The following is a 25478-nucleotide window of genomic DNA, read 5'->3' on the forward strand; positions in this document are numbered from 1 at the left end:
GGGGGGAGTGTGTGTTGAGAGAAGTCTGTGGAAGCTGCGCGGAGAGTGTGTGTTGAGAGAAGTCTGTGAATGCTGCGCTGAGAGAGTATCTGTTGAGAGAAGTCTGAATGCTGCGCGGAGAGAGTGTGTGTTGAGAGAAGTCTGTGGAAGCTGCGCATAGATAGTGTCTGTTGAGAAAAAATCTGTGGAAACTGCGCAGAGGTAGTGTGTTGAGAGAAGTCTGTGGATGCTGCTCGGAGAGAGTGTCTGTTGAGAGAAGTCTGTGGAAGCTGCGCGGAGGTACTTTGTGTTGAGAGAGGTCTGTGGAAGCTGCACGGAGACTGTGTGTTAAGAGAAGTCTGTGGAAGCTGTGCGGAGATACTGTGTTTTGAGAGAAATATTTGGAAGCTGTGCGTAGATACTGTGTATTGAGAGAAGTCTGTGGAAGCCGCGCGGAGATAGTGTGTGTTGAGAGTAATCTGTGGAAGCTGTGCGGAGGTACTTTGTGTTGAGAGAAGTCTGTTGAAGCTGCGCGGAGAGTGTGTGTGTTGAGAGAAGTCTGGAAGCTGCGCGTAGATAGTGTGTTGAGAGTAGTGTGTGGAAGCTGCGCGTAGATAGTGTGTTGAGAGAAATATGTGGAAGCTGCGCATAGATACTGTGTGTTGAGAGAAGTCTGTGGTAGCCGCGCGGAGATAGTGTGTGTTGAGAGAAATCTGTGGAAGCTGCGCAGAGGTACTTTGTGTTGAGAGAAGCCTTTGGAAGCTGCGCGGAGGGAGTGTGTGTTGAGAGAAGTCTGTGGAAGCTGCGCATAGATAGTGTGTGTTGAGAGAAGTATTTGGAAGTTGCGCGTAGATACTGTGTGTTGAGAGAAGTCTGTGGAAGCCTCGCGGAGATAGTGTGTGTTGAGAGAAGTCTGTGGAAGCTGCGCATAGATAGTGTGTGTTGAGAGAAGTATTTGGAAGTTGCGCGTAGATACTGTGTGTTGAGAGAAGTCTGTGGAAGCCTCGCGGACATAGTGTGTGTTGATAGAAGTCTGTGGAAGCTGCGCGGAGGTACATTGTGTTGAGAGAAGTCTGTGGAAGCTGCGCGGAGAGAGAGTGTGTTGAGAGAAGTCTGTGGAAGCTGCGCAGAGAGTGTGTGTGTTGAGAGAATTCTGTGGAAACTGCGCAGAGGTAGTGTGTGTTGAGAGAAATCTGTGAAAGCTGCGTAGAGAGAGTGTGTGTTCAGAGAAGTCTGTAGAAGCTGCGCGTAAATAGTGTGTGTTGAGAGAAGTCTGTGGGAGCTGCGTGGAGGTACTGTGTGTTGAGAGAAGTCTGTGGAAGCTGCGCGGAGAGAGAGTGTGTTGAGAGAAGTCTGTTGAAGCTGCGCAGAGAGGTTGTGTTCAGAGAAGTCTGTGGAAGCTGCGCGGAGAGAGTCTGTGTTGAGAGAAATCTGTGGAAGCTGCGCGTAGATAGTGTGTGTTGAGAGAAGTATGTGGAAGCTGCGCGTAGATAGTGTGTGTTGAGAGAAGTATGTGGAAGCTGCGCGTAGATAGTGTGTGTTGAGAGAAGTATGTGGAAGCTGCGCGTAGATAGTGTGTGTTGAGAGAAGTATGTGGAAGCTGCGCGTAGATAGTGTGTGTTGAGAGAAGTATGTGGAAGCTGCGCGTAGATAGTGTGTGTTGAGAGAAGTATGTGGAAGCTGCGCGTAGATAGTGTGTGTTGAGAGAAGTATGTGGAAGCTGCGCGTAGATAGTGTGTGTTGAGAGAAGTATGTGGAAGCTGCGCGTAGATAGTGTGTGTTGAGAGAAGTATGTGGAAGCTGCGCGTAGATAGTGTGTGTTGAGAGAAGTATGTGGAAGCTGCGCGTAGATAGTGTGTGTTGAGAGAAGTATGTGGAAGCTGCGCGTAGATAGTGTGTGTTGAGAGAAGTATGTGGAAGCTGCGCGTAGATAGTGTGTGTTGAGAGAAGTATGTGGAAGCTGCGCGTAGATAGTGTGTGTTGAGAGAAGTATGTGGAAGCTGCGCGTAGATAGTGTGTGTTGAGAGAAGTATGTGGAAGCTGCGCGTAGATAGTGTGTGTTGAGAGAAGTATGTGGAAGCTGCGCGTAGATAGTGTGTGTTGAGAGAAGTATGTGGAAGCTGCGCGTAGATAGTGTGTGTTGAGAGAAGTATGTGGAAGCTGCGCGTAGATAGTGTGTGTTGAGAGAAGTATGTGGAAGCTGCGCGTAGATAGTGTGTGTTGAGAGAAGTATGTGGAAGCTGCGCGTAGATAGTGTGTGTTGAGAGAAGTATGTGGAAGCTGCGCGTAGATAGTGTGTGTTGAGAGAAGTATGTGGAAGCTGCGCGTAGATAGTGTGTGTTGAGAGAAGTATGTGGAAGCTGCGCGTAGATAGTGTGTGTTGAGAGAAGTATGTGGAAGCTGCGCGTAGATAGTGTGTGTTGAGAGAAGTATGTGGAAGCTGCGCGTAGATAGTGTGTGTTGAGAGAAGTATGTGGAAGCTGCGCGTAGATAGTGTGTGTTGAGAGAAGTATGTGGAAGCTGCGCGTAGATAGTGTGTGTTGAGAGAAGTATGTGGAAGCTGCGCGTAGATAGTGTGTGTTGAGAGAAGTATGTGGAAGCTGCGCGTAGATAGTGTGTGTTGAGAGAAGTATGTGGAAGCTGCGCGTAGATAGTGTGTGTTGAGAGAAGTATGTGGAAGCTGCGCGTAGATAGTGTGTGTTGAGAGAAGTATGTGGAAGCTGCGCGTAGATAGTGTGTGTTGAGAGAAGTATGTGGAAGCTGCGCGTAGATAGTGTGTGTTGAGAGAAGTATGTGGAAGCTGCGCGTAGATAGTGTGTGTTGAGAGAAGTATGTGGAAGCTGCGCGTAGATAGTGTGTGTTGAGAGAAGTATGTGGAAGCTGCGCGTAGATAGTGTGTGTTGAGAGAAGTATGTGGAAGCTGCGCGTAGATAGTGTGTGTTGAGAGAAGTATGTGGAAGCTGCGCGTAGATAGTGTGTGTTGAGAGAAGTATGTGGAAGCTGCGCGTAGATAGTGTGTGTTGAGAGAAGTATGTGGAAGCTGCGCGTAGATAGTGTGTGTTGAGAGAAGTATGTGGAAGCTGCGCGTAGATAGTGTGTGTTGAGAGAAGTATGTGGAAGCTGCGCGTAGATAGTGTGTGTTGAGAGAAGTATGTGGAAGCTGCGCGTAGATAGTGTGTGTTGAGAGAAGTATGTGGAAGCTGCGCGTAGATAGTGTGTGTTGAGAGAAGTATGTGGAAGCTGCGCGTAGATAGTGTGTGTTGAGAGAAGTATGTGGAAGCTGCGCGTAGATAGTGTGTGTTGAGAGAAGTATGTGGAAGCTGCGCGTAGATAGTGTGTGTTGAGAGAAGTATGTGGAAGCTGCGCGTAGATAGTGTGTGTTGAGAGAAGTATGTGGAAGCTGCGCGTAGATAGTGTGTGTTGAGAGAAGTATGTGGAAGCTGCGCGTAGATAGTGTGTGTTGAGAGAAGTATGTGGAAGCTGCGCGTAGATAGTGTGTGTTGAGAGAAGTATGTGGAAGCTGCGCGTAGATAGTGTGTGTTGAGAGAAGTATGTGGAAGCTGCGCGTAGATAGTGTGTGTTGAGAGAAGTATGTGGAAGCTGCGCGTAGATAGTGTGTGTTGAGAGAAGTATGTGGAAGCTGCGCGTAGATAGTGTGTGTTGAGAGAAGTATGTGGAAGCTGCGCAGAGAGAGTGTGTTGAGAGAAGTCTGTGAATGCTGCGCTGAGAGAGTATCTGTTGAGACAAGTCTGAATGCTGCGCGGAGACAGTGTGTGTTGAGAGAAGTCTGTGGATGCTGCGCGGAGATATTGTGTGTTGAGATAAGTCTGTGGAATTTTTGCGTAGTTAGTGTGTGTTGAGAGAAGTATGTGGAAGCTGCGCGTAGATAGTGTGTGTTGAGAGAAGTATGTGGAAGCTGCGCAGAGAGAGTGTGTTGAGAGAAGTCTGTGGAAGCTGCACGGAGATAGTATGTGTTGAGAGAAATCTGTGGAAACTGCGCGTATATAGTGTATGTTGAAAGAAGTCTGGAAGCTGCGCGAAGATTGTTTGTGTTGAGAGAAGTCTGTGGAAGTTGCACATAGATAGTGTGTGTTGAGAGAAGTATATGGAAGCTGCGCGGAGGTAGTGTGTGTTGAGAGAAGTCTGTGGAAGCTGCGCATAGATAGTGTCTGTTGAGAAAAAATCTGTGGAAACTGCGCAGATGTAGTGTGTTGAGAGACGTCTGTGAAAGCTGCACGGAGAGAGTGTGTGTTGAGAGAAGTCTGAAGCTGCGCATAGATAGTGTGTTGAGAGAAGTCTGTGGAAGATGGGCGGAGATTGTATGTGTTGAGAGAAATCTGTGGAAACTGCGCATAGAGAGTGTGTGTTGAGAGAAGTCTCTAGAAGCTGTGCGTAGATAGTGTGTGTTGAGAGAAGTATGTGGAAGCTTCGCGTAGATAGATTGTGTTGAGAAAAATCTGTGGAAGTTCGCAGATGTAGTATGTGTTGAGAGAAGTATGTGAAAGCTGCACAGAGAGTGTGTGATGAGAGAAGTCTGTGGAAGCTGCGCAGAGGTTGTGTGTGTTGAGAGAAGTCTGTGGAAGCTGCGCAGAGAGAGTGTCTGTTGAGAGAAGTCTGTGGAAGCTGCGCAGAAAGAGTTTGTGCTGAGAGAAGTCTGTGGATGCTGCGCGGAGAGAGTGTGTGTTGAGAGAAGTCTGTGAAAGCTGCGCAGAGAGAGTGTCTGTTGAGAGAAGTCTGTGAAAGCTGCGCAGAGAGAGTGTCTGTTGAGAGAAGTCTGTGGAAGCTGCGCGGAGATGGTGTGTGTTCAGAGAATTCTGTGGAAGCTGCGCCGAGAGTGTGTGTGTGTTGAGAGAAGTCTGTGGAAGCTGCGCGGATATAGTGTGTGTTGAGAGAAGTGTGTGGAAGCTGCGCGTAGTGTGTGTTGAGAGAAGTCTGTGAAAGCTGCGCAGAGAGAGTGTGTGTTCAGAGAAGTCTGTGGAAGCTGCGCAGATGTAGTGTAAGTTGAGAGAAGTTTGTGGAAGCTGGGCGGAGAGAGTGTGTGGAGAGAAGTCTGTGGAAGCTGCGCAGATGTAGTGTGAGTTGATAGAAGTCAGTGGAAGCTGCAAGGAGAGAGTCTGTGTTGAGAGAATTCTGTGGAAGCTGCACGTAGATAGTGTGTGTTGAGAGAATTCTGTGGAAGCTGCACGTAGATATTGTGTGTTGAGAAAAATCTGTGAAAGCTGCACAGAGAGAGTGTGTGTTGAGAGAAGTCTGTGGAAGCTGCGCAGAGAGAGAGTGTTGAGAGAAGTCTGTGGAAGCTGCGCGTAGGTAGTGTGTATTGAGAGAAATGTGTGAAAGCTGCGTGTAGATAGTGTGTGTTACTAGAAGTATGTGGAAGCAGCGTGTAGATACTGTGTGTTGAGAGAAGTCTGTTGAAGCCGCGCGGAGATAGTGTGTGTTGAGAGATCTGGGTAAGCTGCGCGGCGGTACTTTGTGTTGAGAGAAGTCTGTGGAAGCTGCGCAGAGAGAGTGTGTGTTGAGAGAAGTCTGTGGAAGCGGCGTGGAGAGAGTGTGTGCTGAGAGAAGTCTGTGGATGCTGCGGAGTGAGTGTGTGTTGAGAGAAGTCTATGGAAGCTGCGCGGAGAGAGTGTGTGTTGAGATAAGTCTGTGGAAGCTGCGCGGAGGCAGTGTGTGTTGGGAGAAGTCTGTGGAAGCTGTGCGGAGATAGTGTGTGTTGAGAGAAGTCTGTGGAAGCTGCGCGGAGAGAGTGTGTGTTGAGATAAGTCTGTGGAAGTTTCACATAGATAGTGTGTGTTGAGAGAAGTACGTGGAAGCTGCGCGTAGATAGTGTGCGTTGAGAGAAGTCTGTGAGTGTATGTTGAAGGAAGTCTGTAAGCTGCGCGTAGATTGTTTGTGTTGAGAGAAGTATATGGAAGCTGCACGGAGGTAGTGTGTGTTGAGAGAAGTCTGTGAGTGTATGTTGAAGGAAGTCTGTAAGCTGCGCGTAGATTGTTTGTGTTGAGAGAAGTATATGGAAGCTGCACGGAGGTAGTGTGTGTTGAGAGAAGTCTGTGAGTGTATGTTGAAGGAAGTCTGTAAGCTGCGCGTAGATTGTTTGTGTTGAGAGAAGTATATGGAAGCTGCACGGAGGTAGTGTGTGTTGAGAGAAGTCTGTGAGTGTATGTTGAAGGAAGTCTGTAAGCTGCGCGTAGATTGTTTGTGTTGAGAGAAGTATATGGAAGCTGCACGGAGGTAGTGTGTGTTGAGAGAAGTCTGTGAGTGTATGTTGAAGGAAGTCTGTAAGCTGCGCGTAGATTGTTTGTGTTGAGAGAAGTATATGGAAGCTGCACGGAGGTAGTGTGTGTTGAGAGAAGTCTGTGGAAGCTGCACGGAGATAGTATGTGTTGAGAGAAATCTGTGGAAACTGCGCATAGGTAGTGTATGTTGAAGGAAGTCTGTAAGCTGCGCGTAGATTGTTTGTGTTGAGAGAAGTATGTGGAAGCTGCACATAGATATTGTCTGTTGAGAAAAAATCTGTGGAAACTGCGCAGAGGTAGTGTGTTGAGAGAAGTCTGTGAAAGTTGCATGGAGAGAATGTGTGTTGAGAGAAGTCTGTGAAGCTGTGCATAGATAGTGTGTTGAGAGAAGTCTGTGGAAGCTGCGCATAGATAGTGTCTGTTGAGAAAAAATCTGTGGAAACTGCGCAGAGGTAGTGTGTTGAGAGAAGTCTGTGAAAGTTGCATGGAGAGAATGTGTGTTGAGAGAAGTCTGTGAAGCTGTGCATAGATAGTGTGTTGAGAGAAGTCTGTGAAAGTTGCATGGAGAGAATGTGTGTTGAGAGAAGTCTGTGAAGCTGTGCATAGATAGTGTGTTGAGAGAAGCCTGTGGAAGCTGCGCATAAATAGTGTGCGTTGAGAGAAGTATGTGGAAGCTGCGTAGATAGTGTTTGTTGAGAGAAGTCTCTAGAAGTTGCGCGTAGATAGTGTGTGTTGAGAGAAGTATGTGGAAGCTTCGCATAGATAGATTGTGTTGTGAGAAGTATGTGGAAGCTGCTCGGAGATAGTGTGTGTTGAGAGAAGTCTGTGGAAGCTGCGCGGAAAGAGTGTGTGTTGAGAGAAGTCTGTGGATTCTGCGCGGAGAGAGTGTCTGTTGAGAGAAATCTGTGGAAGCTGCGCGGAGGTACTTAGTGTTGAGAGAGGTCTGTGGAAGCTGCGCGGAGACCGTGTATGTTAAGAGAAGTCTGTGGAAGCTGCGCGGAGTTACTGTGTGTTGAGAGAAGTCTGTGGAAGCTGCGCGGAGAGAGTGTGTTTAGAGAAGTCTTTGGGCTGCGCGGAGAGAGTGTTGAGAGAAATGTGTGAAAGCTGCACGGAGAGAGTGTGTTTTGAGAGAATTCTGTGGAAGCTGCGCGGAGATATTGTGTGTTGAGAGAAGTCTGGAAGCTGCGCGTAGATAGTGTGTGTTGAGTGTAGTGTGGAAGCTGCGCGTAGATAGTGTGTGTTGAGAGAAATATGTGGAAGCTTCGCGGAGATAGTGTGTGTTGAGAGAAATGTGTGGATGCTGTGCGGAGGTACTTTGTGTTGAGAGAAGTCTGTGGAAGCTGCGCGGAGAGAATGTGTGTTGAGAGAAGTCTGGAAGCTGCGCGTAGATAGTGTGTTGAGAGTAGTGTGTGGAAGCTGCTCGTAGATAGTGTGTTGAGAGAAATATGTGGAAGCTGCGCGTAGATACTGTGTGTTGAGAGAAGTCTGTGGAAGCCTCGCGGAGATAGTGTGTGTTGAGAGAAATCTGTGGAAGCTGCGCGGAGGTACTTTGTGTTGAGAGAAGTCTGTGGAAGCTGCGCGGAGGGAGTGTGTGTTGAGAGAAGCGTGTGGAAGCGGCGCGTAGATACTGTGTGCTGAGAGAAGTCTGGATGCTGCGCGGAGAGTGTGTGTTGAGAGAAGTCTGTGGAAGCTGCGCGGAGATAGTGTGTGTTCAGAGAATTCTGTGGAAGCTGCGCCGAGAGTGTGTGTGTTGAGAGAAGTCTGTGGACGCTGCGCGGAGTTAGTGTGTGTTGAGATAAGTGTGTGGAAGCTGCGCGTAGATAGTGTGTGTTGAGAAAAATCTGTGGAAGCTGGGCAGAGGTAGTGTGTGTTGAGAGAAGTCTGTGAAAGCTGCGCAGAGAGAGTGTGTGTTCAAAGAAGTCTCTGGAAGCTGCGCAGAGTTAGTGTGTGGATGCTGCGAGGAGAGAGTCTGTGTTGAGAGAATTCTGTGGAAGCTGCGCGTAGATAGTGTGTGTTGAGAGAAGTGTGTGGAAGCTGCGCGGAGAGTGTGTGCTGAGAGAAGTCTGTGGATGCTGTGCGGAGAGAGTGTGTGTTGAGAGAAGTCTGTGAAAGCTGCGCAGAGAGAGTGTGTGTTGAGAGAAGTCTGTGGAAGCTGCGCGGAGCGAGTGTGTGTGGAGAGAAGTGTGTGGATGCTGCACAGAGGTAGTGTGTGTTGTGAAAGTCTGTGAAAGCTTTGCGGAAGAGTGTGTTGACAAGTCTGTGGATGCTGCGCAGAGAGAGTGTGTGCTGAGAAATCTGTGGATGCTGCACAGAGGTAGTGTGTGTTGAGAGAAGTCTGTGAAAGCTGCGCAGAGATAGTGTGTGTTGAGAGAAATCTGTGGAAGCTGCGCGGAGAGTGTGTGCTGAGAGAAGTCTGTGGATGCTGTGCGGAGAGAGTGTGTGTTGAGAGAAGTCTGTGGAAGCTGCGCGGAGAGAGTGTGTGTTGAGATAAGTCTGTGGAAGTTGCACGTAGATAGTGTGTGTTGAGAGAAATATGTGGAAGCTGCGCAGAGGGAGTGTGTTGAGAGAAGTCTGTGGAAGCTGCACGGATATAGTATGTGTTGAGAGAAATCTGGAAACTGCGCGTAGATAGTGTGTGTTGAAAGAAGTCTGGAAGCTGCGCGTAGATTGTTTGTGTTGAGAGAAGTATGTGGAAGCTGCGCATAGATAGTGTGTGTTGAGAGAAGTCTGTGGAAGCTGCTCGGAGAGAGTGTGTGCTGAGAGAATTATGTGGATGCTGTGCGGAGAGAGTGTGTGTTGAGAGAAGTCTGTGGAAGCTGCGCGGAGAGAGTGTGTGTTGAGAGAAGTCTGTGGAAGTTGCGCGGAGAGAGTGTGTGTTGAGAGAGTGCGTAGATAGTGTGTGTTGAGAGAAGTATGTGGAAGCTTCGCAGGGAGAGTGTGTTGAGAGAAATCTGTGGAATCTGCACGGAGATAGTATGTGTTGAGAGAAATCTGTGGAAACTGCGCGGAGAGAGTGTGTGTTGGGAGAAGCCAGTGGAAGCCGCTCAGATAGCAGAGTGGTTTTACAGTCTAGTGAGAGTTCTTAATACGAAAGGAGTATCTGTGAAATGACTTGTTGAACATTTTGTGTTTATTTTCGTTGAATTGTAGTTCACGGCGTTTAGTAATAAGGCGATGTCGCAAGAATACACTCTTCGAGGTCTTGTTTCATGACATGTGCAATCCAGAGTGTCAGTGAGGTGTTAGATGCAACATCTAACTAGGTCAGAAGAAGAAGAGGAAGTTGCTGGACGTAAAACAGCATTCTTGGTTGCATTGAAAGGGCTGAAACAGCCATAAAATTCATGAGCCAAGTTGATATCTAGTACAGTAATATTGTAATGTGCCTCAAAGTTGAGATTGAATTGTACAGAGCTCAAGAAAAAAGGAACCAAAATACTCTCACTGAATTGATAAAGAAATAACATAACTGTGTATGTATCATATTTGCTACGCTTTCCAGGCGATTGCTGTGACCACTTTCTTCCTTGTCCTTTTCATTTATTGGTTATGATCACCTTCTCATCCTTCTTGCTGATCAAGGTAGAAAAAAGCGCAGTCAGTATAGGGGCTTGCCATGAGCAGGATGACCTAGAGGTTGGAGTTCAAGTCCCGGTAGGATCAGGAATTTTCCCTTCTCCACATCGTCCAGATGGGCTCTGGGGCCCACCCAACCTCCTGTCCAGTACCAGGCGCTCTTTCCATGCAGGTAAAGTGCCCTGAGCTTGAAGCTGACCCCTCACTTCCAGCTAGTGCTGAGGTCAGAGAAACATGAATCTATACATCCACCCCGTGCCCCTTTACGTTTTCATAGTGCTGTGCTTAATTAGTTAATCACAGGACAACTTTACATTTTTTACATAAATACAGCCTTGATAAAGTATATTAAAAGAAACCAAAAACCATATTGCATCTACATATACAGAGTTAAGTGCTCAAACGTGTTTTTTAAATGGCCTTTCGAAGTTATAATTTAGATAAAACCAGATTTTCTGTACATTATATCATTATCAATTCCTTGATTCTACATTTAATGTAGGCGGTCCCTTAAAAGCTGTAAAAATGTTTCACTGCATGAAGTTGAGTATTAAGGAGAGTGGATTGGGTGAGGCATGTAGCATACATGAGAGAGATAAGATATGCATCAAAAGTCTTAAGTTCAAAAAACATGAAGAGACCTCTTGGAAGTTCTGGGCTTAGATAGCAAGATAATATTAAAATGAAGCTTTAGTAGGCATGAGGGTATGATCTAGAGTCATCTGGCTCAGGAATAGACAAGTATCATGCTTTTATAATACAATAACGTACATCCAGATTCCATGAAAATCTGAAATGATTAGCAAAGAACTATTTCCTTCTCAAGGACTGTGCTCTATAGAGTAGAACTTAGTTCCAGGATCTGCAGGAAAACTTCTGAGTATGAGTAGTGGAAGAGAGTAATATTAGAAAATAATCAGAATAAATTATTTTAAGATTTAAGTTTTTTTAAGTAACAGTTGTTAATCAGGTTATAAACGTTTGAGGACATGTCACAGTTACAGTTAACTTTAAAGCTACAACAGCTACCTGATGCAACACATTACAAAATATTCAAAAAATGAACAGAAATATGTACACATCTTATTGAGCCATATATAAAATTTGTTGTAATACTATCTACCATAATGTACTTGCTAGCATATAATACATTATATTGCATAATGCAGTAGAATCCTTTTTAAATGTCCTTAACAAGAGCAGAGATCCATGGAGATAAAAGTTTAATTACAGTGAAGCACATAAGAATTTTGTCACTATTACAGAACACAACTTCGCAGATAATAGACGTCAAGGTCATATGAAAGATACCAGATCTATTTGAAATGTGATCAGACATTATAAAGGTTTTATAATTTTAATCAAAGTGGTATGTTTTACTCTATATTGTTCAGATGATTAAAACCATGGTTCATTGTTAATGCGTCTTGGCCTACCCTCATGAAATTCATAGTGTTAACTTCCCTCAGCCAGTATAGCAACATCAGGGGTATTACACAGAGCCTCTTACTTGTCCATGAACGATGAAGTAACACGCTTTGCATGAAGCTGAGGTATCATTTTTGCACCACTATTTGTACACATCTTATTTGCTTCATACCATCATCATATCATAACCCTGTTTTCTTATCACACCTTTCTCTAATAACTAACAGATTACCTTCTGAAGCACTGAAATTCCATCAGTTCTTTCACTGGATTTTGTCACATTACATCATTGCAAAGAGCTACATATTTTCTACAATTCTGTAGCACACTCCTATGGCAATGTTCTCAACTACTAGTAATAGGTTTTTATATAACTTTGAACTTCATTCCTATACAAGTATATTCAAGTAAGTACTTTTTGAAACATTTCTGTTCTATTATAGGCTTTTTTCTTCATATTGGATCCACATTAATAGTTTAATGATAAATTTCCCCCATATGTGTTCATGGCAAAGTACCAAAGTAATTGGACACAAGAATGACTTCACCTTTACCTTACCCAATAAAATAATTGTACTTACATATACAATATAATTATTTGAAATTAGTATAACAACAAATTCAGTGCTCTGTCAAACTGAATTTCCATTTTAAATAAAGATTTATTCCAAGAGGATGCAGAACTAGCCACAGGCAAACAGTTAGCTGAAACTAATTAAAATGGATTCTATTGAATTTTGAAGTAATTCTGCATAGTGAATACTTTGATCATGGAAATTAAACCCTCCAGAAGCACTGAAAATACTCGGTGAAGCTTATAAATTACAGGCAATGTAAGATTCTTTACAAGAAAATGTTTATGAGATTACAGTCACCCTCAAATTGTTATTTGATCTTTTTGTCAGTTTTCTTTCATAAACATAGGAAATACTTGTAATGAATCATTCTATTCATAAGTCCTCAATTTTAAGCTTTATCTTAGAAGCCAGTATAGACTGAATGATAAATTTGTTTTCATATAGGATGTAACTGGATGTAGTACTGTATGTACTGCTGTAAATAAGCAATATAATCTTATAAGTATAGAATCTGATAATTGCATTTCTTACACATACTAAATGAAAGAAAAAAATAGATTTGATATCAAATTCTTCTGCTGTAAATGAAAAATATGTACTGAAAATTTTAAAGCTCATCTAGTTGAAATGAAATTGGGCTGTTAAGTAGATTGGTTGCTTGCTAAATTAAGAATAGATAATTATTAATATTTTTATCATTTTTTGAGTGGCCTACACTTTCTATTTATTTCAGCTGTTAAAATTAATTGTATTTACTGTAAGAATTAGCTAAATACATTCAGATTAGCGCTCAAAGCAATATTACCAATCAGATGACATGCTTGTTGTTGCAGGTTTATTCATTGACAGTGTTACATTATAATTTCTACTATTACACGTGATAGTAAAATTAATGGCAGTGATACAGGCATCAGCATTCAAAATTAATGAAGAAGATTGTTACTGAATATCTACAAAGTAAAATAAAATATTTAATCTATAGGCAAATCCTTCTGTTCATAACAGATATGTTCCTGAGATGACTGAGAATGAGACTAATAATATATATATGTATGTAACCTTTTAATGAATTATGTACATACACACTACATAGTGCTGCAACAACTTGCAGTTTCATTGCAAACATCACTTATGTTTCTTTTGGGAGGCATAGATGCATGGAAATACAAGAAAGATACTAAATTTTGTGTGATGCTGTGGGAACAACAATGAGACAAACTGAGGTGCACCTTGATGTGGTCTGTGGAGTACATGCCGAGATGCTGCATGAAGCTCGCAAAGATGCAAGATGGGAAACTTATCAAAGAAAATTCTTAATGTGTTATTGGGAGTGTGAGTGCAAATATGTAGGGATAAAAGTATATATTTGACACAGTTCAGTTAATGCAACATAACAGTTCCATATAACTTAATACCCATGTGAATGAAACAGAACATGTAAAATTTGAGGGAAATAAAGAAAATGCAAATGATACACATCTGTCCAGCATGAAGTGTCTGTTGGTTAGTAGTAGGGCAGATCTGAAAGATAATTTTCACAGACAGTGAACTGCCTGCAAAAGTTTGGTTGGGATGTTCTGCATTGTGCACCATGCCGTCCCAATTTGGGCCATTGATAAAACATGTTGCAGGCCTTTGATCCAATCCAGATTTTGAGGTCATGGAAGCAACAAGGGCATAACTCCAGGAAAAAGGCACAGTTCTTCAAAGGTGGCATCAATAAACTGTTGTACTGTTGGGATGTCTCAAGGTACAGGATGATTATGTAGAAAAATGCCTTTAGTAAGGGTTACAATCACGAATTTGTAATGTACTGCTTTATGTATAATCTGAGACAAATAAATTTACGAAAGTCACTTTCTGATCAGCTTTCATATATTGTAAAAATGAAATTTCTTGTTTGTTTTTAGAAATGTATTCTACAATTATTGAATCTTTGGACATTATCCATCATCCTGTTTTTATTTAAAACACAACAAACCATCAGCAAGAGCTAACACAGAAATCTGAAAATGCCTCATTTTTGAGACCTTGCAATTATTTCCATGCATAATTTAATGTCCAGAGTCAATAAAATCAGCCTGACTAAAACAGAAGCTAAAGCTACAGCGTCAAATTCTAAAAAATACAACTATAGAAACTATAAAATCAATGATAGGGTACAGTCTCTTGACCTTCAAAATCACAGATAAGACAAAGATATATATATATACACACATATAGGTCCAACAGATTCAGATGACTAAAATTCAAGCAGACGAAATTTCCTAAATATCAAAGATGACCTAAGAGCAAATTTTTGTTTCAACTCTCTCAGATGGTTTATGTTGTTCAGCATACAGAGTGTAAATAAATATATGTTAACAACGCTCTGGGGTAGATAGATGGGCTCAATCTGACCATATTTTGTTAATACACCCATGTCTGGAAACCCTTCATTTGACACTAAGGGTCACAAAAGTTTCCAAGAGGATGCGTAAGTTTTAGGGGATGTTACTGCTGATTTACATTATAAATATTGCTCAAAATGGCAGCTGCCAACTTCATTGCATGTTCTGCACTGCCTGGCCATGTTATGCTGGACTCTTTGAAAGATTCCTGACATTTCCTGGATGGTTCCAACTGCTGCAATTCTTGCCACAAGATCATGTTGCATCCCCAGTGGAGTCAAGTCAGGAGAGCAAGGGGGTCAGGTTATTAGGCCTCCACATCCAATCCATCTTTTGCCAAAGTTTCATCCAAATACTCGCGGACGACATTAGTGCAGTGTGTCGGGGCGACATCATGCTGGAACCACATTTCACGACAGACTTCCAAAGGCACCATTTCCAGCAGCTCAGGTAAAGTATCTTGGAGAAATGTTAGGCAAATATCACCAGTAAGCCAAAGAGGTAAGAGGTAAGGGCATTGTCCTTCACATTTCAAAGGCCGTAACGGGTAAGCACAGCGTTTCCGGACATGGGTGTATTAACAAAACATGATCAGATTGAGCCTGTCTATCTCCCACAAAGCGTTCTAACGTATATTTATTTACACTCTGTATATATCCTGCCTTATATTGGTTCTGGTGTCTGGAGATAGGGACTAGCTCTATTGTTTTGGCCCAACTGAGAAGGCTTTTTATTTGAGAATAGAGGCTGATCCCAGTCTCTGAACATTAACAGGATGGATGATGTCAAAAAAGTTCATAATTTATTAATATACCACTGTCATAAACTTTTAGATTTTATTTGTATTCTTTCTGTTCTAATACCATTTTCCTCACTGTTAAAAAGTGTCCTGACATATTTTAGAGTTAAAAAGTCAGGAATGCAAAAGAGGAAAATAGGCTTGTAAATAAATCAGTTCATCTAACTGATCAGTATACTAAAGAGAAGGGTAAAACTAGGCTTGCTTCATGACACACACTTCATGTTTCAAAGGGATACCTTCACTGTGCTTCATACGGCCATTGACTGATGACTGCATTAGGGCCCGACTGCGCATGTAGAATGATGCACAGGTGCATACTCAGACCAGTGCTGACTACTGTCAGCTGGTTACTAACTAACTCCATTGAGCAGAGAGCTTCTTGAGGGTTAATGGTCACTCAACTAGTCAAATGTCCATGTTTTGTGGCACCCACAGGTTCATTAGTGTGTTCAGAAGAACCTGCTTCTGGGCAGCATAACATAAACCCCAGGGTTCACATGGGAACCACTGATATGCATTACAGTTTTGCATAATTTTTGGTATCAGTTACAACATTTATGTGTTACATTTAGATTCATGTTTGTAAATCCTTATCGTATATCCTCTATGGGAAAAAACAAATATACATCTTACCAATTAAGTAAAAGTTACATTCTGAAACAAGAAAAGCACACACACACAAGAGAAGAAGTTATGGACCTTATATTAGGTAGGAGTGGGGCTTGGTGTTATAGTGGAATGTGGGAAATAACATGTAAGACGCTTTCTGTGCACCCCACTCCTTACAAACCTTCTAACCCAGAACCCAAATGTATGGTGAAAAATTTTTCACAGATGTGATCTTGCTTTGCAAATAATATGTGTGTGTGTGTTAAAAACTCTCAAAGGATCCCTGATGCAAAATGTCTGCTACACTTATATGCTTGACTTCTGTAATAAATCACTGACAAGTGTTGCACCATATAGGTGTACAGGTTGTGATGAAGGAACCTGCTGCTCACTGAAATTGCAATGGCCTGTACCCCCGATGATGTCTGGTTAGGCCGAAACATGTAGTGACAATAAAGAGAAAATGACAATAGAATATTAACTGACGTTGTACAGAGACGGCAAAAGAGCAGAACACAAAATGAGATCTCTGGAGCACAACAGGAAGCTGCAATTTAGTATTATGAACTGTTGAATACATCTTTTCAGGTATGTCAAACCTTCAGCAGGCAAATTGCTGAAGGAAAGTGCTGTATAGAGATACTGGGTTTTTGGACTTTGTTCATTGTCTGGATTCTAAATAACTAAGACAAGATTTCCCGTGTGGCAGATCTTGTTCCCACTGTTTGTTCAGTATAAAATGTGGTAACTTACTTATGATTACAGAACAACCTACATGACTATCAGATAATGATGCTCCCCCAGAGATGTTTTTAACACAGTTTAACAGTGCTAATGAACAAGATCCTTATCCAAATGTTAATAAAATATATGCCACATTTATATCTTTGTGTGCATGTGTGGAGGAGAACACATGTTCAGTCATGAGTATCTGACAGTTATGTATTTATATCTCTGGGGGTTCATCTCATTCTCATTTTTTATTTTTAAACTTATTCCTCTACAGAATATAGAGAAAGTCCAACTGTGGCTGTAACAACTACTTCTAAAGCAAGAAAAAGAAAGCACTGTGTTATGTAGTATTCTCACTATGAATCTTGACTAGAACAATCATCATGTACAATGTTTATAGGTACAACTTGTTAGACAAGGTACCATCAACGAGTTCACTTATCAGACTCTTACAGCATCCTTAACTGCTTAAATCCATATTTTCATTTTATGTATAATGACATTCTTTCAAATTACCTAATTTGAATTATAATTTTATAACAAAGGCCTAAATGTTTATACTCTACAAGGAGAAAATATAGGAAATGCAAATACTTATGTACATACTTTATGATATGAAAGTTCACAGTGGACATATGAACATAAGACTAGTGTCAAGAAATGCATCTCACATATTCCTATAACATAAAAACATTTACTAAATGTTTTAGGATGTGTGAGATAACATCTGATGTGAGATATATTGCAACTCATGTCTAGCTGGTAACAGAACATTCTGATGAACATCTTTATAAAAGATTTGAGGTTTAAATGGAGATAAAAATTTAGATTATGGTCCTATGGGTTTTCAGACCAAGTAGTCTTGTAGGTGGTTACCAATATTTACAAAGAACATCCTGTGTCCATCTCCAGAATAGAAGTTACTAGACCTGGGACAGAAAAGGTGGAGGGATCAGACTGAAGGAAATAAGATTAGCCACTCAGGGCCAGGGAGTGGAGGAAAGTAGATAGAGCTGTGACTGGGCCAATGAGAAGTATAGAACAGGAAATGCTCTTTTCAGGGCTTGTTTTTAGGAAGGATGAGTTAAATGGATATACATGTCTGGTCCTTTAGAGAAAATTCCCTTGTTTCTACAAAGTGTGAATAACAGGCTTTCACATTTTGAAGAGAAGATAGTGCCAAACCCAGAAAGTCACAATCATAATATAATTACTTACATTGTAAGTTATGACTCCACTGCCTGTAACTCTGAAACAGAATGAGTCTTCACAACTGAGCAGGATGGTGCAATTTGAATCTCAGCCAGGACACCAGCTGTCCTAACTGAAGTTTCTCATGACTCTCCTCAGTCCCTCAAGGCAAATTCCAGGACTACTCCCTGATTAGGCCATGATCATTTCCTTCCAGATTCCTTTAAATTCATTACTCACCATTAATCCTATCATTTGGAAACCTATAGTCTGAGATACTGTAAAATAAACCCCCAAAAAATTTATAGAAAAAACAACATCAATGCCTTTAGAAAGAAACTGTGATAAGTGAACGTTTTAAAAGATACATATATTAAGTGAAGATTTGTGAGTCTGGATGTGTCTTCATTTCAAATACATTTTGTGTAGCACAGCATGAAAATTGATCTTGACAACCATGACAGTACGAGCTTTAATCAAATCTAAAACAATTGCTGTTCTAAAACTCACTGAGGTGAACACGTGAACTCACAGTCAGAGCTGAACCAGCTTGAAACCTATCCAGTCATAATATTGTTTTACAAAAATTATAATTTTTATCATAAACATCAGGGCCAATGTTATAATTCACATTTTCAGAATAGCTGCTTTCCTGATGTACATTAATTTACACTCATCTTCTTCAGCATTCATATATCTTCATGACATTTCCCATTTATGAGAAGGAAAAACGTTTTCTGATACAAATGCTTCAGAAAATCAAAGTACTTCTTATGTTTCTGTGGTATCGGAACTGATCCATTTGTTTTGCTTTTGGGATTTATTTCTATTGCTCTTTTCAGTTTTGCTTCTTCTCTCCGTTAACAGCAACCACTTCATTTACTTCTCTTCTTCTTAGTTGCCAGTCAATAACTAATCTTCCTGTCAGCATGAAGAAAAACACCTGGAAAAGAAGTGGACTATTTAATTAGTTAGGAATTAAATCAAAGTTCTGTCACACACACACACAACTGACACCTTGTTACAATAAAAGAAATGCCACAAGATGGATAATCAGACATTATACATGTCTGAAGCCATACTATATGTGTACACAACATGACGCAAGTCCTGTCTATACTGGAGTCTGCAACTCTTACCTCCAGACTACTGGAAATTATCACTTTCTCTGGGATTCTTCCATCAGAATACTAAAACTGGAGGGTATATGTTAATGTTTTTCTTCTGATATACTCATATTTTCATACTTTCAGTTACATTATATTTTGTATGCAAAGAAGTAAATGAAAAGAGTTTTCAGACAAATGCATCACAAAAAACAAACGATAATAATGCTGATACCTCATTGATTTCTTGAATACCCCACTACATTTTTCAATTCCAATGAAACCATCATCAGTTGGACAGTCAATACATAAACGCAAAGTTTACAGCTATATAGCAATAAATTAATTGATATTATTTAATGTAATAAATAAATATAATTTAACTTATTGCAAGATAACCACAAACTTTACAATTATGTATTCACTGTCCACCTGATGACAGTTTGATAATAATAATGAAATAATAAAAATACCAGTGAGGTACAAAAATTAGCATTTATTTATTAAAGTTTGTTTGTTTTCCTTTATGGTATCTATATTATCACCCAGTAGATTCACATCATCGGCATAGACCAACAGCTGACATGTCCCATTTAATTTCAGTCCCGCCTGATTTTTCTGGACCTTCCTAATGGCATATTCTAAGGCAAAGTTGAAAAGGAGTGGCAATAAAGCATCTCCTTGTTTTAGACCATTCTGGATAGGAAATTGATCAGACAAATGTTTATCTATATGGACTTTACTATAAGTTTCGTTTAAACAGATTTTAATCAGCCTACAATAAATACTTCCCTTCTAACTGATACGAGAATAGACTCCTTCCACTGATCAGGCAATTTTTCCTTATGCCAAATAGAAGTAACTAGATTGTGAATCTTAGAATGTAATATTTCGCCTCCTTCTTGAATAAGTTCTGCCAGAATTTGATCACTACCTGGTGATTTATGCCGTTTCAATTTTGCAATGGCACTTTCAACATCAAAATGGCTAGGATCAGGTACTAACAGCTCAGCTGTATGGATTTCTGTCTGCCTAACAGCACTGACCCTGTGTACATTCAATAACTGAGAGAAGTAGTTCCTCCACCTATTCAAAATGTTGTGGGAATCTGCAAGCAGATCACCATTCTCATCCTTCGCTATGTTACTGCTAGGCTGGTAACCCCTCTTAAAGTCATTTGTTCCTCTATACAGGTCTCTAGTGTTCTTGTTCTTACTGTTCATTGCAAGCTCATCAATTTTGTCTTTCAGATATTCCCTCTTTTTATTCCTGAAATGCCTGCTGGTTTCACGTCTTATATTGTTCAGATTATCCCCATTTAACTCGCTTGGATCCTGTAACCAGATTCCTTTATTAAAGGAGGTGAAAATGAATGGAATCAAACCATCTGGAACGTCTCAGAAGGGAAGAATACAGATTATTAAAACTTAAGAAACCCTATGCACCAGAGCTCTTCTTGAGAATTTAATAGTCATTCAGCCAGTCAATAAATTCCTGCCTTTTTAGGGAATCCAAACATTCATTGCTAACAACAGCCCACCCCTGGTCACCATCCTGAGTTATAGAATTCAGCTCACATCCTCTCACCTCCTTTCTTTAGGGTATGTTTTAATATTATCCTCCATCTCTGCCTAGGGCCTCCACACAATATCTTCTCTTCAGATTTTCCAGCCAAAATTTTGTATCTACTTCTAATATCTTCCATACATTCTATATACCCTGCCCATCTCAATCTGCATGATTTGACTACTTTCATACCATTTAGTATTGAGTACAAACTATAGTGTATGAAGGATTTGAGGTTTTCATGGCGGTGACTATGAAGAAAGCAGTCTTCTGGGATTTGGCACCATGTATATGTGGTGTTAACCAACGTTTCAGAGGAACATCAGTTAACACCACATATACACGGTGCCAAATCCCAGAGGACTGCTTTCTTTAGAGTGTATGAATCATAAAATTACCACAGAATTTTCAAATTGCAAAATCATGACTGTGACTGTCAAAGAATAATTGTTCAAGTGATGTGAAAGTTGGTGTGGAAAACAGAAAAGAAATGACATAGAGGAACATGATCTGGAAATGAAATTTGAAAGTCAGTCATAATAACAGAATTATTCAAGAAAAGCAATAGAAATATCTTCATATAAATTATGGACTCTCAGATTAAAAATGTCATCTTACCAATGCCGGTGCAATCCTTTCAAATTTATCATTTACCATATAATGTGAATAAACAGCCATCATCATCATTATCAGTAACACAATATTGGCCCCTTGCTTTACTGCATCTACAAAGAAATACAGTAATTAAAATTTCTGCTACTCATTAAATAAAACCAGATTCAATAAATAATTATTTATTGAATCTGGTTTTATTTAATGAGTAGCAGAAATGATTATAATCATTGCATATATTCTTGCTGTGATGATTATTATTATTATTAAAATTTATGTTCATATTTTACTGATATACAGCCATTACTAACAGTACCATCACTGAATGAGTGGGTGATATTTCTAAGATTTTAATAATGTAATATTAACTGTATGACTTGAATTTGAGGATGGTCATAATTCTTCTATCGTTGCTGTGCATATTCGTTGCGGCAGTAATGTTTTTACAGACCATAGCAACAGTTGGGGAATGCATCTACAGACAGGCAGACTGATAGGAGGGATTTATGAAGTATGCCATTGCAGGTGCTTAGATATACATACCAGGTTTCATAAATATTGGTTCAGGTATTCAGAAGTTGATAGGGAGGGATACATAGACAGACAGCAAGGTTATCTCATAAGCCTACTTATATTTTTTTCAAAATAAGGTACGTAGGCTAAATATAAGGGGAGGCTTATGAGATCACCTTGCTGTTTGTGTATCTGTGTATCTGTGTGTCCTCTCCCCAAATGTTGCTAGGCAGTATGTTCCCATGGCAACAAATACACATGGAACAATAGCAGAACTTCTGGATGCAGTGTTTTCTGTGTGGTCTGTGTCATATCAGATTCTCCTTACATAGTGAAAAGAAAGTAGATGATCAGTTCTTGAGTTGACACCCCTGTGTGGAGGCAGGGTCGAATACCTCCACCGTTACCCTGCGAGTCGTAAGAGGCGACGAAATGGGAAGTCTCAAATCTGAGACAGTAAAATATGGTAGCGAGTCCCAAGGGACTCAAACCCGAGAAAGACCACGCTGGCAAGGGCCAGCAGCATATGCAAAAGACAGACCCGTCCTCTCGTCAGAGAGGGCACCCCACAAAAATAAGACCGTAACTGTCAAACGGTAATAATTAATATCTGGTTATGAGCCCCACATGGGGCTTGACACCAAGACTTACTGACTGACTGACCGTCAGTCGCAGTGTGTCTTGGACTTTGATCAGTTCTTCCCAGAACTTCTTGTTTTGAATGTTGTGACAGGACTGTAAACAGTCCTGTGTTCTGTGTATACTTTCAGCTCTGATGATATCACCTTGCTGTTTGTGTGTCTGTCCCCCCCCCCCACATGTGTTGCTAGGCAACAAATTGGTAAACACATCCTCAGAGCAAACAAATACACACAAAACAAGAGAAGAACTATTGGATACAGTGTTTTCTATATGGTCTGTGTCATACCAAATACTCAATATGTGATGAATGAAAAGTAGGCTATTAGTTCTTCCCAGAACTGCTTGCTTAAACTAAAATGCTGTATTTCCACTACCTCCAGGACTAATTATATTAACTTGTATTATTTTTTAAACACTCCTTTACTGAGTGCATGGGTAATTAATCTAGTGTTAGAACATTTTCTACTGAGTGTATAATGTTCTAAAAACTGTACTGAAAATATTCTATGAAGAACTGATTTGTCTAACAGGACATCACTAATTTAACTTAGGAAAGTACACGTTTAAGGAACATGAAGTGTTATAAACAAGTACATACTACTTGGAATGAATGCCATTGCCAATCCACAAATTATTTCTAGAGTGCCTACTGTTCGTCGATACCACTTGGATGGAACCTTAAAATCCAGTGCTTCTGACAGTGGAAATACTTTTGCATATTTGACATATTCTTTTCTCTGAAACAGAAGCAAACAAAAATTAGACAAATCACAGCCTGTGTGTGGTGTGTGTATATGCTACAAGCCAGAAGGTCGCGGGTTCAAGTCCCAATGAGGTCACTGGATTTTTTTCAATTGACCTAATCCTTCAATTGCACTATGGCCCTCAGGCTGACTCAGCCTCTAACAGAAATGAGTACCAGGAATTTTCCTGGGGGGTAAAGTGTGGCCAGCGCGCAAGGCTGACAACCTTACCGCTATCTATGAGCCAATGGTCTAGAAAATGTGGGACCCCCCCAACGTCTCACAACCCTATGGGCCTCTGAGGCCTGTTACATGGGTAGATTTGTCTGGATTGTCTGTTTTCTCATCTTTGAGAAATTAGTATGACTAACATACATCGCATTTGCCTCACTCTAAAAAGTAGCTTTCCTATGCACATATACAAATTGGTTTCAGTAGCAAATTGTAAAACCAAATTGAAAATATCAAAATTAGCAGCATACACATATTTGTCTGTGGTACATTTATGGTGTTAAGTGTACATTCATCTGACATGAGACCGTAACCGTCGTTTAGTAAAATATTAACAAATATTTAAAAATAACTTCATATACACATTGGCCCATGTTTTACATTTAGCATTGCTAACAGATTTACTGAGTGCTGGCCAAGGCAAAGGGCCAAGGGCATTTTGCCAAAGTTAAATTAAGTATCTCTACATCAACAACATATTTATAAAATTAATGAGGCTACACATTTATATTAAATATCTGGAAGGCATTGTTAAGACAATGCTATAACCCCTGCATAGGCGATTAATTGCGTTACGAATCTGCTTGACTGGTTACAGAAGTAACAGGGGAATACAATGTATCCACATTCATTGTAATTTAATAGCAATACACACCATTATACAGTTCATTACCTACACAGAAATACGTACCAGGTCTTTATGAAGGTCTTTACTGACTTGTGAGGTAATTTTCATTACCCCAACAAATATAAAAAATATTCCGAGAAGCACAGATAAACTTCTTAACACAATCGACCCCATGTTGGCAGGTAGCGCCATTTTTAATACTGAACATTATTATTGCACTAACTGACATCATTTATGTACTACAGCGATAGACTACCTATTTCATTTAATGACTATATTCAATTTGAATGTCATCGGATATTTAGAGCCGTTGTGTAAAATAAATCGTCTGCACATTACGTACAAGTGTATGAATTCGCGAATATAACGCGTCGCAAAATATATAGTCCCACTGCGCTACGCGCATGTTCCCTGCACTCGTATTTAGAGGTGCTAGAATGTGCGTAATGGGCATGGCTTAGAAAGGGTTTCCTGCTAAGTTGGATCTGAGCGATCTGAGGGTCTCGCAGCGATGGCTGTGCAGAGCGGTGCAGAGTACTTTCTTCTGGGTTGTAATGCCGCAGGCTTTGCTGGCTTCCTCTTTGGCATGCTCTGAGACCCTCTGAAGATGAAGCTGATATGTTCTTCAGAAACGTCGCGGTATCACCTAACTACACGGCGTTACAACCCAGAAGACCGAGCTCGTGAGGGATTTTGATTAGGTTGCTGCATCAAATCGCTTCGCATCCACCCGCGCTTTCGGGCAGAGATTGAGTTTCCAGGAGGATGACGAATTATGGCTCTATCGCTCAACCCGCACTAAAGGAAAGTCACCCATGCTTCAAAAGTCGTAGGAGGGCCCATACAGGGTTGTCACCCATATCAACAATGCAGTGTATAGAATTCAGCGACACCCTAGAACGAAGATCATGATAGTAGACCTGGACGGACTATAAACCTTGCCAGGGAACCGCCCTAAAGAGGAAGAATTCGGAGAACAGTAATACGAGACCTAATCCACGAAGACTGAAAGTTGTACGCGGTCGAAACCGGTAGAAAAAGCGTCTCGCCCACTATGGCATTGCGATGCCATTCGCGAGGGCGATCGTAGACGTCACAGGCACGCCCCCTCGAAACAAAGGAAATGTAGAAACCTTTGCGTGCTACACGTGACGACCAGCCTGCATGAGGGGGCAATAGCGGAGCAGCAAATTACTAGACCAGACAAATCAGTAAAACAAAAGAATATGGTCACAGGTCCGTCCCAATCCCTCTGGTGTGACAAGACGACTTTTCACAGATGCTCCTGGACCGTATTCACATACCGCTCCACAATGCCTTCCGCCTGCGGGTGCCGTGGGCCGGTGCGCATCTTGCTCACTCCCAGGTGTTGCAACACCTTTTGCACAAGGCGAGACTCGAAGTTACAGCCTTGCTCATTGCGGAGTCCTCGCGGTATTTCGAAGAGGCAGGAAAAGTCTGTCATCAGGACTTCCGCCATCGTCGGCGCTTCCTAGTTGGGGACGGCGTAGACCTTCGGGAACTTGATGAAATAGTCCACAGAGATCATAATGTAAAATGCATACTTACAGTTGAAAGCTGCAAATCTATCCAGCTGGATTATGGTCTTGTACAATAATTATTTTAGTATTAATATGTTTTGGTTTCAAAAGTATTTTGGGCAACTTCATTTTACACACAAATTTAGCTATAATTATATTAAATCTGAAATTAATTGTAATTATTTATAGCGCGTATTCATGTTTTGATGTTCATCTTCATTCTTATCTTTTCTTCGCTCTCTCTTGCTGTCCTGTATTGTCTGCTCCGCTTCGTATCTCTTGATTTCCATGATTTCTGTTGTTTCTACGGGGCTGGATATTTTATCAACCAGAGATTCAAGAGCCTGGTCTGAGAAACTGAAAATATTCACGTCT

The 25478-nt window shown here is 41.2% G+C and overlaps 1 protein-coding gene across 1 annotated transcript; it reads right to left on the minus strand.

Moving 5' to 3' along the window:
- Positions 1 to 16370: 16370 nt before the first annotated feature.
- On the minus strand, positions 16371 to 23967 carry LOC111865981 (transmembrane protein 35A). The gene is made up of 4 exons (XM_023854429.2): positions 23626 to 23967; positions 22559 to 22697; positions 20812 to 20918; positions 16371 to 18464 (listed from the first exon to the last, which is right to left on the minus strand). The coding sequence occupies exons 1-4, from the start codon at positions 23752 to 23754 to the stop codon at positions 18360 to 18362; spliced, it is 480 nt and encodes a 159-aa protein (XP_023710197.1). The 5' UTR covers positions 23755 to 23967; the 3' UTR covers positions 16371 to 18359.
- Between the last annotated feature and the right edge of the window lie 1511 nt (positions 23968 to 25478).

This window comes from Cryptotermes secundus, unplaced genomic scaffold (genome assembly GCF_002891405.2).
Source record: "Cryptotermes secundus unplaced genomic scaffold, Csec_1.0 scaffold72, whole genome shotgun sequence".
NCBI lineage: Eukaryota > Metazoa > Arthropoda > Insecta > Blattodea > Kalotermitidae > Cryptotermes > Cryptotermes secundus.